The sequence below is a fragment of the Bidens hawaiensis genome, unplaced genomic scaffold (genome assembly GCF_021521415.1).
Source record: "Bidens hawaiensis isolate Kalapana, Puna unplaced genomic scaffold, B.hawaiensis_p1.1 tig00035104_1, whole genome shotgun sequence".
Lineage (NCBI taxonomy): Eukaryota > Viridiplantae > Streptophyta > Magnoliopsida > Asterales > Asteraceae > Bidens > Bidens hawaiensis.
In genome coordinates this window covers 188,012-204,345 of record NW_027496111.1, presented here as the reverse complement: position 1 = coordinate 204,345, position 16,334 = coordinate 188,012, and the positions used below count along the sequence as shown (strand labels likewise).

General features: G+C 33.6%; 2 protein-coding genes and 1 pseudogene across 2 annotated transcripts; all 3 read left to right on the top strand.

Annotated features, from left to right (window-relative positions):
- Positions 1-1,879: 1,879 nt before the first annotated feature.
- On the top strand, positions 1,880-5,682 carry LOC143587036 (putative prolyl 4-hydroxylase 7). Its single transcript, XM_077068436.1, has 7 exons — positions 1,880-2,038; positions 2,120-2,209; positions 2,693-2,750; positions 2,862-2,966; positions 4,145-4,378; positions 4,455-4,518; positions 5,374-5,682. The coding sequence occupies exons 1-7, from the start codon at positions 1,941-1,943 to the stop codon at positions 5,667-5,669; spliced, it is 945 nt and encodes a 314-aa protein (XP_076924551.1). The 5' UTR covers positions 1,880-1,940; the 3' UTR covers positions 5,670-5,682.
- A 2,554-nt stretch (positions 5,683-8,236) lies between these two features.
- Positions 8,237-10,690, top strand: LOC143587050 (putative prolyl 4-hydroxylase 7). Its single transcript, XM_077068444.1, has 7 exons — positions 8,237-8,334; positions 8,407-8,496; positions 8,679-8,736; positions 9,398-9,502; positions 9,692-9,925; positions 10,041-10,104; positions 10,295-10,690. The coding sequence occupies exons 1-7, from the start codon at positions 8,237-8,239 to the stop codon at positions 10,600-10,602; spliced, it is 957 nt and encodes a 318-aa protein (XP_076924559.1). The 3' UTR covers positions 10,603-10,690.
- Positions 10,691-11,568: 878 nt separating this feature from the next.
- LOC143587049 (transcription factor MYB35 pseudogene) lies at positions 11,569-13,123 on the top strand (annotated as a pseudogene).
- Positions 13,124-16,334: the final 3,211 nt, after the last annotated feature.

Sequence of the window (16,334 nt, the reverse complement as noted above, 5' to 3'; positions counted from 1 at the left end):
TGGTCCGTTTTCATAACTAGGCTGTTCAAAGGGGGGAAAAAAGTAATAACTATATTTTTTTTATATTTATTCGTAAAGTGTTTACAAAATTTAAAAAATAAATCTGTTCTCATAAAGGCAGCTCTTGCTTTATCTAACACGAGTTTGAGCTCAAATTTCAAATTTACGATAAACAAACTTATTTGTTTCGAAACCGTCTTGCCTTAGTGAATTAATTAATGTTAATAAAGACAACTTAATGAGATATTTGACCTTCCAACTGTAATTAATATATTATTTATTTGAAAGTTGAAAAATGCTTCTAATTCTATAGCAGAAATTCGATAAATTAATACTCGATTATTTAATAAACTCTATAAGATAATATTTTTTGTCGGTCCCGACTTGAGGATAGGGTGCTAAATTAATAATTCGCTAAAATTATAAGATAATACATTTTTGATAATTTTTTTAGACCCCATGTAAAATATAAATTAATAATTCCTTATATATAGCATATTACATGAATGATTTATGAAGGTTTCTTGAAAAATGACTCAATTGTCTTTTGTTTTTTGTTAAAATCAATTTCCCCTTGAATCTCGTCTCTAATTTTCCTTAGCATGGTAAGAACTTCTGGTGTTGTTTTCTCATAGCTCAACAAGAAATTGTTCAATGTGATTGCCGCTTTAATAGCTTCATTTCGCGAAGGGGGCTCCATTGTATAACTTTCATCGTTTTCTTTATCGATATCATCTTTATTAATTCCAATAACGTTTTCAATAATTTCTTCACCAGTCAACAACTGTGCAACTACATTTTCTTCTGGGTGAGTCAGAACATTCTACTATAAATTAATAAAATATTAATTAATATATAAATTAATAATTATTAATTTATCGATTAATTAATAACTCTTTTAATTAATAAATTTTGGTGGTCCCATGTGTATTATTTTATAGAGTTTCTACTGTATTTCTTTAATGATTATCATTTAACTAAGTACTAAAATGTTAATTCAAAGATATCTAGTTTTGAAAAATAGGCATTGCAATTATGTCTAGTTAAACTAGTCGGAGACATGAAGGTTTAGTTATTCATGTACGATACCTGCTCGGGAGGTTCTAAGTTTGATTCTTGACTTATGTACGCGCTCTAAAATATAAGCAACATAAATGTAAGAAAAATTCAAAATCGGGTAATGTAAGTTGCTACTTTTCTCTCTATATATACACATATATATAACGACGACTTTCTTTCTTGTGCTTATGCACCGCACTCTCTAAATTGGAGAGTCATGCTGCTCCACTTTTTGGCCAGACTTTGTTGTCTCAGTTGAGTTCACGCTGGCAGCTGGATTCAGAGTTTGGCTTGGGCGTTCCCCAGTAAAACCACACCTTCGGCTGCCACTAGACAGTTATCGTGCCGCCACAAGGGCAGAACTCTCTGGCATAACACACAGTGAGACGAAAATCGGGTGGGCTCGGGATTCAATCTAACAACCTCACAAGGCCTAACTCAAATCCTTCATAATCGTAATTCATAAAAAATAACATAAGTAGGGATCAAACTTGAGTCTCCACCGAATAACCCGAGTCTCCCACAACTTGGTAGCTACTTTTTATATTATATTTTTCATATTAAATTATTTTATATTCACCTATAAATAAATAGTAAATTAAAAGCAAGAAGCTACCTTTTATTCCTCCATAAACCAACCCATCCCCTGAATTCAATTCCATGTGTTTCTTCAACTCACAATCACAATCCAGTGGGCGCCCACTTTGAAAATTCCAACCCGACCCGCCCGACCCGACCCATTTCACATTCTTGAATGATTGAATACCCAATTCCCACTTCCAAATACCTTCACAAATAAATTCACAATCAACCCAATCTTCATCCATCCCAAATCCCCTCATAAACCCACTTTAAGATTAACAATTAACTCAATTTCCCAAATGGGTTTTGCAATTAATCAAAGATCCATCATGGGTTTTCTTTATTTCCTCTTGTTCTTCCCTAATTTCTCAATTCAGTCTTCAAACCCACGAAAAATGTAATCTTTTTCACTAAAAATTGTTTCTTTTGACCCGAATTTGATTATTCGGTTATTTAATTTGTGGGTTTTGTTTTGCAGACGTGAGTCAGTGATTAGATTGCCGAATGGTGATTCGTATGGGCACCCGTTTGATCCTACCCGGGTCACCCAGATTTCTTGGCATCCCAGGTTTTAATTGATTGATAACATGTTATGTTCTTACTGGGTGCTACTCTGAAATCGGCTTGTGAAAAAGCTCGACCGAGGAAGTTCGTTTAGTAAACGAGTCCAAGCTTGAGCTTCACTTGTTGAGCTCACGAGCCTAAACGAGCTCCTCATTTATATTATTTTTTAATTTGTATATTTAATAATTATTAATTAATATATGTAACGTTATGAAAAAATAACTAAATAATATTACATTATTTTATACATAATAAGATAGTTTGGAAAAAATATATAAAAATAATTATAAAAGTATAAAAAGTAATTAACAAATAGTTAACGAGCCGAGCCTAAGCGGAGCTCGAGTTTGAAAATCTGCTCACGAGCTGAGATCGAGCTTTGAAAATAGAGCTCGAAACGAGGCGAGCTCGAGCTTAGTCAAGCTTGGGCTCGGCTCGTTTGTATTATGAATATAGTATATTTATATTAAGTTTGTGATTTTTGCAGGGCGTTTTTGTATAGAAACTTTTTAACTGATGCAGAGTGTGATCATCTTATTAAACTGGTCTGTAATTAAATTTTGATTATTGTTATTATTATTATTGTTGTTGTTATTATTATTATTATTATTATTATTTAGGGTAACAATTTATTGAGTTTACTAATTTGTGATTAGGCAAAGGATAAGCTAGAGAAGTCTATGGTTGCTGACAATGAATCTGGTAAGAGTATAGAAAGCGAGGTCCGAACTAGCTTGGGCATGTTTCTTAACAAAGCTCAGGTCAGCTAAAATATTTGTTTTTGTTATTTAGAAACATGTTTTTATCAATGTAGTATGATGGTCTTATTGCTATTGTTACGTGGTGCAACCTACCGATGTTAGGTTATAGCTAGAAGTTTGTCTATTGCACGCATGTGGAGTTGTGTTAGGACTAGTTTGTTTGGTATATTTTGTTGACATATACCAATAATTGAGATATTTGTTTGGCTTTAAGGTTGTACTTGTGAATATGTTATGTATTAGATTTATTTTATGGTGTGTGTGAATGTGCTTTTACAAGAATATTATTGCAATTTTAAAAATTAGATTCGGATTATGAGATCATAGCGCGCTTAATGTTTGTTATAGTTGAGTAATTTTATATTAACTTTAATAATCTTTAAATTTGAATATTTGATTATTTTCACTTTCAATAATCAGAATTGTTACACTGTAGTTCACGTTTAGTTTAATAATGCGAGTTAATGATAAAAGATTTCTAGTTTAATATTATTAGTTAATATTAGTACTTGGCCATTATTGATTTGTATAACCATATTAACATCCAACTATAAAGATTCTGTTTTGATGGTTTTCAAGATTTCAAAATATTATTTGCGGATGAGCACTTATGAAATCTTGTTCTCGATTTGTCTAATAACGTGAGTTAGTGAAAAAGATTTCATTTTTAGTATTATTAGTTAATATTATTACTTGGTAATTGTTATTTTGTATATCCGCATAATAATCCGACTATAAAGATTGGTTTTTTGATGGTTTTCAAGATTTGAAAATATTATTTACGAATGAGCACTTATGAAATCTTGTTCTCAATTAGTCTACTAACGTGAGTTCGTGAAAAAGATTTCAATTTTAGTATTATTAGTTAACATTATTACTTGGTAATTGTTCTTTTGTATCATAATAATCCAACTATAAAGATTTGGTTTTTGATGGTTTTCAAGATTTGAAAATATTTTTTGCGGATGAGCACTTATGAAATCTTGTTCTCGATTAGTCTGCTAGCGTAAGTTAGTTAAAAAGATTTAATTTTAAGTATTATTAGTTAACATTATTTCTCGGTAATTGGTCTTTTGTATATCCACATAATAATCCGACTATAAAGATCCGGTTTTTAATGGTTTTCAAGATTTGAAAATACGATTTCCTGATTATAAGCACTTATGAAATCTTTGAAGGATGAAGTAATAGCTGGCATTGAATCAAGGATTTCTGCGTGGACGTTTCTTCCCGTTGAAAATGGAGAGTCGATGCAAATATTGCATTATGAAAATGGTCAAAAATACGAGCCACACTGGGATTATTTCCATGATAAGGCCAACCAAGAATTGGGTGGTCATAGGATTGCAACTGTACTTATGTATCTATCTAATGTACAAAAGGGTGGTGAAACCGTGTTTCCCGAGTCTGAGGTAGTTGTATACTTTTACTAGTAAATTTATAACCGATTTGATAGTTAACAATTTGCTTGTTTTTAATGTTTTGCAGATAAAAGAATCTCAACCGAAAGCTGATGAAGATTGGTCTGAATGCGCTAAAAAAGGTTATGCAGGTATATCATTATTCAATCGACTTATTGGTCAAACCGACGAGATTTAAAAAACATGTTAGAAATTATTGTGAACAAACTCATTATTGAGATATTTCTCGTAACATAAACAGTTCACACCATAATATTAATTAGGCATGTAAACGAACCAAGCGTTCGGTGAACCATTCGTGAACCGTTTGGCGGGAAGTTTGTTTATGTTCGTTTATTTAATAGACGAACGAACATGAAAAAAAATTTTGTGGTCGTTTAATTAAATGAACGAACATGAGATGTTCCGTTCGTTCATTTATGTTCGTTTATGTCTAATAGAAAATAATTTAATATTATCTGGATGAGTCATCTACTTAAAGGTTTTATATTTGTTAATTTCTGTTCATTTAAGTGTTTTCATTTATGTTTGTTTGTGTTCATTTACATTTGTTCATAGATGTTCGTTTATCTTTGTTCAATTATGTTCCTTTAGATTTTAAACAATCTAACATAAACGAACACAAATGTTCATTTTTTGAATAAACGAACACAAATGTTCAATTTTTAAATAAACGAACATGAACATAAATATTTGTTTGATTAAGTGTTCGTGTTCGTTTAAAGTTAAATGAATGAACACGAGCATGCCCTTGTTCGTGTTCGTTCGATTCGTTTACAGGCTTTCATTATTCACATTGATCTGTGGGCTCTACCGATTTTTTATTTGTGTTCGTTAACCGTTCGTGAACACATTATTTCCTTAACAGATGAACATGAACAACGCCTTGTTCGTATTCGTCCGGTTTGTTTACAGCCCTACACAGTACGAACAAGGTTTCTTTGACTTTTATACAATAGTTGACCGTTTGACTTATAAATTTGCAGTCAAGCCTAAAAAAGGTGATGCATTGCTGTTCTTTAGCCTTCACCCAAACGCAACAACCGATGAGTTAAGCTTACATGGCAGCTGCCCCGTCATCGAAGGTGAGAAATGGTCTGCAACAAAATGGATTCATGTCAGAAACTTTGACAAACCGATTAACACAAGTGACGGTTGCAAGGATGAAAATAAAAACTGCCCAACATGGGCTGCGGCTGGTGAATGCACGAAGAATCCTGTTTACATGGTTGGGTCAGATGAAGGTATCGGGTATTGTAGGAAAAGTTGCAACGCTTGTTAGTAGACACGGGTTTGATGTACCCATATTTACAGTGTTTTGTGTATTTGTTTTTATGACCACGCTATGTTATGAATATTCGGGTAAATGGAGTCGGATGTAAGTTGAGTCGAGGGTTGTGGAAAAAAGATGCATAAGTTAACATTTTATAACGGAAAGTAGAAATTTCGATATTGACCTCGTTTGTTTCGTGCTGTCAAATGGTATTTTGGTCATTTCAATCGGCTTCTAGATCAGAAGCCGACCTTTTAAGATTCTTAGGTGTTTTTCTTTTTTATTCCTAACAACATTAATAATAATAATAATATATGGTATTATAATATTAGGATTATTATTATATTATAATTATTGTTTTGTATATTATAACGCAACTATTATTATTTTATTATTTTACATGTATTATCGTATTATCAATATTATTATTTTTATTGTTTGATGAGTCAATGCTTCACAACATGCATCTGTGATTCAATATTTTTATGATTATTTTTAGTCAGTTTAATGATGAAAAACATGGGTCTTAAAAATGAGTTAATATGAATATTCATATTATTAATATTTTATTATAATTGTTATTGATAATAATAAAAATATTAATAATAATAAAGGGATGATCATTTTATTCCTACATAGTAACCAAACATAACAATAAAATGGTAATGATTCATTTCACTACTTTGTCCATTTCATTTTCATATTCATTCTATTATTTCATACAAAACAAATCCTTAACATGCTTAAATTATCCAGAAGAGAAAACTAGGGGTGTGTGCAAGAAACCAAAAAATTCAAACTAAAAAAACTGAACCGAACAAAAAACCGACGGTTTGTTTTATGTTTTTGTAAAAACTGAATCAATAGTTCGGTTTTGGTTTTGTATGTAATAAAAACCGAATTCCTAAATTTTTGTTTTTTTTACGCGTTTGATGTTGCGTTACATGCGTACCGTAACCAGGTTGGGCCTCTAAACTGCTGCCATGTGTTACACGCCCGTTATTAACCCACGCCGACCCGTTTGAAAAAATAACACCAACCCATTCTAACCCATTTTCTTAGAAAGAGTTATCTCAGTCCACCCATATTAACCATTCTATAAGAAAGACCCACCCATATCAACTCAACATTTAAAAAAAAAGGTATATTGGTTTTTATTAATCCAATCTATTACCTTTTGGTCACTGCCGGTCTCAACTAATGAATTGACTACTGACGGTCTCAACTAATGAATTGACTACTGACGGTCCCAACTTTTAGCGCATTTGTTCCTAAGGCGACTAACAGAATCCTAACGCTGTTAGTTTTAGGTCGTCGGAAAAACGTTTTTGGTCGGAAAAGTCAAATTTGTTTCCGGAAAACACCACCTGAACACCGCAACCACCACCAACCAACTACCACCACTCGAAGCACCATCAACCGATTTCCGACGATGGTTCTAGGGATCCAACGACCTCAATAACTGGGGCTTTTGCTAGAAAAAAGGTTGGGAAAATCCCAAAATAAGCATTTATGAAAACAAATTTCTAGTTTTAGGTACCATTTGCAAAAAATTTCAGAAATAGGTATTATAAACTAGTCGTGACAAGTAGTTTGTAAAAACTAATTAGAACTTGTCACGTGTCCTTAAACTAACCGTAACGAGTATGTTCACTAGTCATTTACTCGTCACGACCAAATAAGTTTCATGCCTCGTAATCAACGCCCACGAGTAATTCATAAGTCCTTTAGCTGCGACGAGTAGATTATAAGGTTAAACTAGTCGCGACGAGTTAACTGCTAATAAACTACTCGTGTAGGGAATGTAAACTGGGTAAACTACTCGTTGCAACTAAAGGACAAATGAATTACGCGTGGGCGTTGATTACGAGGCATGAAGCTTATTTAGTCGTGACGAGTAAATGATTAGTGAACGTGCTCGTTACGGTTAGTTTAAAGACACGCGACAAGTTTTAATTGGTTCTACAAACTACTCGTCACGACTAGTTTACTATTTCTAGAATTTTTTTGCAAATGATACCCAAAACTAAAAGTTTGTTTTCATAAATGCTTATTTTGAGAATTTTTCCCAAAAAGGTTCCTAAAGGTCCCATACAAAGTTACCAGGATATTTGCGATGAAAATGTTGAGTTTTCGGGAAAAATATTGAGTTTTCCGGCAAAAAACATTTTTCCGGCAACCTGAAACTAAAATACTTTAGGATTCTGTTAGTCGCGGACCGTTATGAACAAATACGTTAAAAGTTGAAACCGTCAGCAGCCAATTCATTTGAAATTGATAAAAACCAATATGCCTTACAATAATAACCATGACAACCCATTGTAGTATTCATACATACATTAAGCTATTCATAAAAACCAACGGACCCTAATTTTCCCGGCAAAAAACCAAGCTTCAAGTTTCCAGCTTCTTTCCAAATTCCAATTATGGCAACTAACATCTTCAGAACCCAACGGGCCGACACTTGATGGGCCCACTTCATAAACAAACAAGCAAACAACCTTTGAAACATGTTCTTGAATTCAACCCATTTCAATCACAACTCATAAACCCTTGTTCCAATCACCAATTCCCAAATGGGTTTTGCAATTGATCAAAGATCCATCATGGGTTTTCTTTATCTCCTCTTGTTCTTCACCAATTTCTCAATTCAGCCTTCAAACCCACGAAATATGTAATCTTTTTCACTAAAAATTGTGTCTTTTGACCCGAATAGGTTATTTAATTTGTGGGTTTTGTTTTGCAGACGTGAGTCAGTGATTAGATTGCCAAATGGTGATTCGTATGGGCACCCGTTTGATCCTACCCGGGTCACCCAGATTTCTTGGCATCCCAGGTTTTAATTGATTGATGATTGATTGATATGCAAACATTCTTGAATTTTTTTTTTATTATTATTTTGGTCAAGTGGAAGAATAGAATTAATATATTAATAATTCAAACATCACTGTTACATATGGAAGGCAAACGGGCAACAATGAATATTATATAATTATAATAAATTTGTGATTTTTGCAGGGCGTTTTTGTATCGAAACTTTTTAACAGATGCAGAGTGTGATCATCTTATACAACTGGTGTGTGAGTTGATTTTTGATTATTATTATTATTATTATTATTTAGGTTAAATTAAGGGAATTTGGATTTTAGTAGGCCTGTTATGAACTGTCTGGCGGGAAGTACGTTTTTATTTAATTTATTTAATAAACGAACAAACATGAACAGAAAAAATTGTTCGATTATATATTTTTGTGTTCGGTTAAAGTTATACGCATGAAAACATGAAAAGCCATGGGTTGTTTTCGTTCGGTTCGTTTACAGGCCTAGATTTTATGGTAAAGAGTTAGTGAAGAAAATTGAGACAGTGTTTAAACGAAGAGAACTTAGGGAATATTGATTTTGATTATTATTATTATTATTTTAATAATTTAGGTTAGATTAAGGGAAATTGGATTTTAGTAGGCCTGTAAACGAGCAAGACTATTATAAAATGTTTGGCTGAAAGTTCATTTATTTAATAAACAAACGAACATGAAAAGAAAAAAAATGTCCGATTATATGTTTGTGCATGGTTAAAGTTAAGCGCGCTAACACAAACATGCCCCCGTTCGCGTTCGTTCGGTTTGTTTACACACCTAGGTTTTATGGTGAAGAGTTAGTGAAGAAATTTGAGACAGTATTTAAACAGTCCCTTAATAATTTATTGAGTTTACTAATTTGTTATTAATTTGTGAGCAGGCAAAGGATAAACTAGAGAAATCTATGGTTGCTGACAATGAATCTGGTAAGATTATAGAAAGTGAGGTCCGAACGAGCTCGGGGATGTTTCTTAACAAAGCTCAGGTAAGCTAAAATTTTTTTATTGATTTGAATGAATATTGTGTTAATTTGATGGCCTTATTGTTATTATTGTTACGTGCAATCTATTGACGTTAGGTAATAGCTACTCTACGTGTGCGTAGTTGTGTTAGATAATATTTGATTGTTTTTACTTTAGATAATAAGAATTAACTATAAAGATTGTTTTTTAAGGATGAAGTGGTTGCGAGTATTGAATCAAGGATATCTGCGTGGACATTTCTTCCCGTTGAGAATGGCGAGTCGATGCAAATATTGCATTATGAAAACGGTCAAAAATACGAGCCGCACTGGGATTACTTCAATGATAAGGTTAATCAAGCGTTGGGTGGTCATAGGATTGCCACAGTACTTATGTATCTATCTAATGTGCAAAAAGGCGGTGAGACCGTTTTTCCTGATTCTGAGGTAGTTATACTTTTCTTTTTTTTTCTTTTTTTTTGTATATTTATAACCAATTTAATATTTCACAATTTTTCTGTTTTAGTTGGTTTTTTAATGCTTTTTTTTCATTGTTTTGTAGATAAAAGAATCTCAACCAAAAACTAGTGAAGATTGGTCTGAATGTGCTAAAAAAGGTTATGCAGGTATATTATTATAATCTTCAGTTGACTTTTTGGTCAAACTGACCAGATTTCAAAAACAAGCAAGAAACTTTTGTAAAAATCAAAGAAAAAAATCATAATTGAGATTATGTTTGTAACATAAAGACACAATAAGAACAAGATTTTCTTGATCTTTATATAATAGTTAACCGTTTGACTTGTAAATTTGCAGTCAAACCTAAAAAGGGTGATGCATTGTTGTTCTTTAGTCTTCACCCAAACGCAACAACCGATGTGTTAAGCTTACATGGAAGCTGCCCAGTCATCGAGGGTGAGAAATGGTCTGCAACAAAATGGATTCATGTCAGAAATTTTGACGAAGCGTTTAACAAAAGCGACAACAAAAGCGATGATTGCAAGGATGAAAATATAAACTGCCCAACATGGGCCATTATTGGTGAATGCACGAAGAATCCTGGTTACATGGTCGGGTCGGATGAAGGTATCGGGCATTGTAGGAAAAGCTGCAATGTTTGTTAGTAGATATGGGCGGTTGTTGTAGTTATGTCCCGCTATAGTTATGAATATTTGGGCAAATTCAGTCGTATATAATTTGAGTTGGGGGGACGCCGGAAAATGATAAAAAAAGGTTTTAATAAACCGAAAGTAAAAAGTTTCGATATTGCACTCATCCCTTTCAAGCTGTTAAAGGGTCTTTTGGTCATTTCAAACGGATTTTAGATCAGAAGCCCGATCTGATTTAGATGTTGCACTTGTGTGTTTTCATGTTATTAAAGGGTATTTTGGTCATTTAAAACGGCTTTTAGATTAGAAGCAAGAGGTGATGTTCTTTCAAGATTCATAAAGTTTAGGTTTTATGAACGGGAATTAGAAATTTTGATACTACACTCGTTCGTTTCATGGCTTCAAGCTATCTAAGGATATTTTGGTCATTTCAACCGACTTTTAGATTAAAACTCATAGTCTTTCAAGATTCATAAAGTTTAGGTTTTTATAAACAAAAAAGATTCATAAAGTTCAGGTTTTTATAAACGGAAAGTAAATTTTGGTATCGCCCTTCATAAGGGTATAATGGTCATTTCAAACTTATTTTTTATAAACCTCTCAAGATTCATGAAGCTGTTAATGACCCTTTTTATATAACGCCATGCTATTGATTTTACACCCCAATTCAATCATGGGTTTAAAATTGCAACCACCATCTTGGCATTTTGAATCTTTCTAACAAATAAACAGAAATGTATAGCGTTTACCGCATGCGGTACAAGTCACTATAACATTATTATTTTGGAGCATACATAACAATATTAGCATGAGGAGATCATGCATGCAATATGTTCATAGAAGCCAATTCTACATGCTTTTGTTGCCTTGGCACTTGTTAAACTCCCCCCCCCCAATCATATTAATGCTTCTAAAACTCGCATCACAGCCACCACCATTCGCATTCCCATCTCATCTACTGTGTGTTTGTGTGTGTGATTTTCCGATAAATCACACGTCAAGAAAGGCCCGTGGACGGCTGAAGAAGATGCAAAGATTCTTGCGTATGTTGCTAGTCATGGCATCTGTAACTGGACTCTCGTTCCACAAAAAGCAGGTCGGTTTGGTGTTACTAGGCTTGATTTTTTGTTAACTTTTGTAATGACACGTATCGTGTGTGTGTGTGTTTACAGGTCTTAACAGATGCGGGAAAAGTTGTAGGTTGAGATGGACGAATTATTTAAGACCGGATCTTAAACACGATAGCTTCACCCTTCATGAAGAAGAACTCATTTTGAGGTATCACCAAGCCATAGGTAGCAGGTGAGTTTACATATTATACACAACCTCAAAAATATATATATAAAGGACAATTTCAACAAATTTATGCATATAATTTAATTTTAATCAGTTTGTGTTGGATCATATTTATTAAGTAATTTATCTGTGACATTTAAAACAAAAAAAAAAGTTTAACATGATCATTATGACCCAACTTTACCGGTTTTTGTCTCGTGTTTATCAGGCTGTCGAATTTGTTGTATAATATATGCAAGCATACGTTTAATACCGAACCAGTTTTATGTATAAAAAAACAAGAATCACTATTTTGATGTATATATTGAAGTATTTTTAATACAGACAATTTTAAGTAAAAGCGCTACGAAAACCACATAAACACATGTACCTCGTATATATCCAAGACATTTAAGGTGATTAAGCACTGATTGTGTTAGATATTGTGTCAAAACATATAAATTTCAAGTTGATTTTTAACTCATTTTTATCTGAACTTTTTAATCTTTGTATGAATCTAGCAAAAACTATAGTATTTCAACAATACTCAGTTTTATGCATTAAAAATGCTCTGTTTAATATAAAACATAACATAAATAAAATTTCTCAGTTAAAACTAAATTTTTAGCTATTTTATATTTTTAGGTGGTCTTTGATAGCAAAGCACCTACCCGGAAGAACAGACAACGATGTCAAGAATCACTGGAACACGAAACTAAAAAAGAAGCTTTCCAAAATGGGAATCGATCCCATCACCCACAAACCGTTCAGTCAACTTCTCTCCGATTATGGAAACATCAATGAAATAATCCCACAAAACACAAGACCATTAGAGCCCACAAGGGCCGACAGCTCAATAACAATGATGGGCCCGTTTCAAGAACAACAGGCTGCAATGAATAATATGTTAGCCGCTCATTTTCAAGTCATCAATGAAGCAGCCTCGTCTTCTTCCACGTCATCACATGAATCAAAAGTGCAAGTGCAAGTGCAAGTGCAAGTGAAGGTACCGTCTACACCCTTCGTCTGAAGCGACTATCTTGTTGGAGACCAAGAACAAGAGTGTACCAACGAGCTTGATTCACGCATTTTACCACCTAGTGGCGAAAGTGTGAATACTTGCAACGAGTTGGGAGATTACAGGAAAAACAGTGTGGACGTTGCTACTACTTCTGTTTCTATTGTGGAGTCGATTTTAAACCAGGACCGTGAAATGCAATTTGACTTCCTGCAGTTTTTGGATGGATATTCGGAGTATTGAATAACTTTAGATCTATGCAAACATTGAGTTATCTATTTTTTAGTTTTTAGTTCTTTTATGTAAGGTTTGAATTATGTCATTTGTTGTTAACTTGTTATTGTTTATTTCATATTTCTAACTGGTAAAACTGTAAGTCGATTTGCGTTAAGAGGGTGTTCAAATGTGCGTGTTGGATTAGGACTTATCAAACAAGAAACCGAAAAATATTACAATTGTAACTTTAAATAACATTAATATTCGCTGCGTATGCTCTTTTGGCAGAAACTATATATTATCTGTCAAAAGAGCACATAATGGTAACTATTGTGGTTTATTTTGTGTGGTGGTTTAGACCCTTGCCAGAATCATTTGGGATCGTTGACCCGACGGTGATTGCCTCTTAGCTGCCAATTGTCTGTCTATTTTGTGTGTTGTTTGACTACTTTGGTGGCCTAATACACTATTGCCAGGTTCATTTGGTACCCGGACGTTGATAACGGTTATGATGAGAGTGTATTTGAGCCTATGTTGATTAGCGTCTGTTGTTGTTGGGTTTTGATTCGTAACCCTTGGTGGCGTTGGAGTTGTAACGGCTATGATGATCATGTATCTGAGCCGGATGTATTGTTATGTTGATTGTCTTTTGTTTTTACTCATTCGTTTAAAGGCTACTTTTGATATGTTTTTATGGGAACATGACTTTGCACCATGTAATTTTGTCAAAATGTGACCAACAAAAAAATTATGTGGTGTTTTAATTGAGAGCTTCATGCTTTTTAGTGTAAGTTTCATTTTTTTGTGTATTATGCTCTTCATATGCTTTTTAGTGTAAGTTTAGTATTATTATTATTATTTTTTGTATTATGCTCTTTAAAAAGGTGAGGTATTTACTACAACCATAATTTCTTGCCTGTGTTCATATTGTTAATTGTTTCTTTCACAACTTTGATTTATACATACTATAATGGTAGCAAAAGGAACAGGAGCAGCGCCTTAGTAGCACCATGCATGTATTCATTGTATAAATAGAAATTACTTTGATTTATCGGCTACCACTGTCAGGTTCCAGTTTTAAGCCCTTAGTTTTGGGCGTCGGGGTGGCTTCGTCAATTTTAGTCTATTGTTAATTGTTAACTGCTTGAATTGACCGCCCTGGTAACACGGGGTCAAAATACTTGTTTTATTTCAATATTCAACTTCCTTAAAGCAAAGTTTTAAATGCAACTTTAAATTTCAAGAGTTAAGTGCCTTATTAGTATCTGTGGTTTATTCAATTACGCAACTTTAGTGTCCTTTTTGAATTTATTGTAAGTGGATACTTGGATTAGTTTTAGATACATAGGCAAACCAAGAGAGACATTACATATTACAATTAAAATATAATCTCTAACCCTAAATAAACATATCAACCCCCACCCCTCACGCGCGCGCTCAGTGATACTTCAAATCCTAACCGTTGTTCATCTTCAAGTTCATTGAATTACGATATGGTGTATTGCCCTTGTGGTTCGTCAACCATTGTTCATCTGCATATTCAATTGATGTTATACTGAGAGGTGCGAAGTTGTGGGATTGCTATTTGGCTTGATTCTCCGATGTGTCAGAGTTTGAGCTACTGGAAGTAAACTGACAATCAAGAACAAAAGGCTAAAAATACGTTATACATTTCATGGTTGTTTTTATTTTCTATCATGTATTTTAGTTACCTTTTCTCTAATTTCCTTTTAACTGATTTTCTTAACAATTTATATAAATTATGTTGGTTACGGGTTTTAAAATAACTAAAGACGTTTTAAAAAAGAAAAAAAGAATAAAAGTTTGCATGACTTTGTGGATCACATAAAAATCACCTAATAAAAGAAGTAATCATCATGTAATTAAAGACAAACTCAACCATCTTATTAGACTCACTCAAAATTAAACAATCAAATCAACATAACATAGCAATTAATTAAAATTAGAAAACAAATTTTCCAATAAACTTCAAGTTACCTATTACAACTGCTATGGCTATATGTCCATTTCTTTTAAACACAAAAGTTGACAAAAACATAATAAAGTCTTGACCATAGTGAATCGATCTAGAATGGCTTGATTTTAACCCTAAAGCTGAAAGGGTTAACTTTTCCTGTTTTCAGAAAGGAAAGCCATATGTGCAGGTTTCCCTCTTTGGTGATAGCACCCATTGACAATTGCGGGTCATATTCCATAAGTGGTATTTTACAAATCAGCCTTTTAAACTCTTCCGTAAGTGGTATTTTACAAATCAGCCTTTTAAACTCTTCCGTATTCATCTTTCCTTTAACATCCAAGGAAGACCCGATCATCTTATCTCCACCTTACTTAGCCTTAGACTACTCCAATCGGGAGTCTCTCGGTCAGTCGGTTGGAGGATTTGTAATTAAGAAAAAATGGAAACTCAATAAAAAGGGGCAACCTGTTCGGTAGACCGACCCTTAGTCGATCGTAGGAAATAAACAGCAGATAATTTCTTTTTTATTTTCTTTTACTTTGATTTTAATTCTTCTGTAAATCTCTTTTCTTCATCATCATTTGCAGCATTGAATCCTAAACATTCACATATGGTTTGTTGATATCTTTCTCCATCGTCAAACTCGGGTCGCCAATCCTCCCAATACCCTTGAAGGGCTCAAGCTTCTCACTTCAAAATTATTCGCATTCGCATTCAAATTATGTGCAGATCCCATATTACACACAGGTAGAAAATATAAAACTTTATATATGTATGTATGCATGCATGCATGCATGCACACATGCATGTATGTATGTATGTGTTATACATTTTAGGTCGTATTTGTTTTTGCTTAAAACATCTGCAGGAGGCTTATGTCTGCGGGCGCGCAGACATAAGCTTCTGAAGACCGTTTGTTTTTTTTTTTAGATAAGATCTACAAAATGCTTTTATGGTCTTAAAAAAGAAGCTATTGTTTAACTTCTTCACACATCTTCACATTTCTTAACATCCTACCAACACCAAATGTCCAACACCACCACCACCCATCATGTGCCGCCACCACCACCACCCACCGTCCGCCACCACCACGTCCATCACCGCCACCACCCACAATCCATTACCACTGTCACACCCCGACCAATGAAGGCGGAAACGTCGAGGCGCGACATGATTGCTCATTGCACAACGACACTATAAAGTGACAATATTTAAACAACTCATTTAAATCCATATCATCATAAATAACACAACAATTGT

What these genes read in the sequence shown, in the direction of transcription:
- LOC143587036 (XM_077068436.1), top strand. Translation starts at nt 1,941, where the DNA reads ATGGGTTTTGCAATTAATCAAAGATCCATCATGGGTTTTCTTTATTTC. An exon ending in GTGATCATCTTATTAAACTG is followed by an intron (nt 2,751 to 2,861) that starts GTCTGTAATTAA and finishes ATTTGTGATTAG; the next exon opens with GCAAAGGATAAGCTAGAGAA. An exon ending in CGCTAAAAAAGGTTATGCAG is followed by an intron (nt 4,519 to 5,373) that starts GTATATCATTAT and finishes ATAAATTTGCAG; the next exon opens with TCAAGCCTAAAAAAGGTGAT.
- LOC143587050 (XM_077068444.1), top strand. Translation starts at nt 8,237, where the DNA reads ATGGGTTTTGCAATTGATCAAAGATCCATCATGGGTTTTCTTTATCTC. An exon ending in CAGATTTCTTGGCATCCCAG is followed by an intron (nt 8,497 to 8,678) that starts GTTTTAATTGAT and finishes TGATTTTTGCAG; the next exon opens with GGCGTTTTTGTATCGAAACT. An exon ending in TGCTAAAAAAGGTTATGCAG is followed by an intron (nt 10,105 to 10,294) that starts GTATATTATTAT and finishes GTAAATTTGCAG; the next exon opens with TCAAACCTAAAAAGGGTGAT.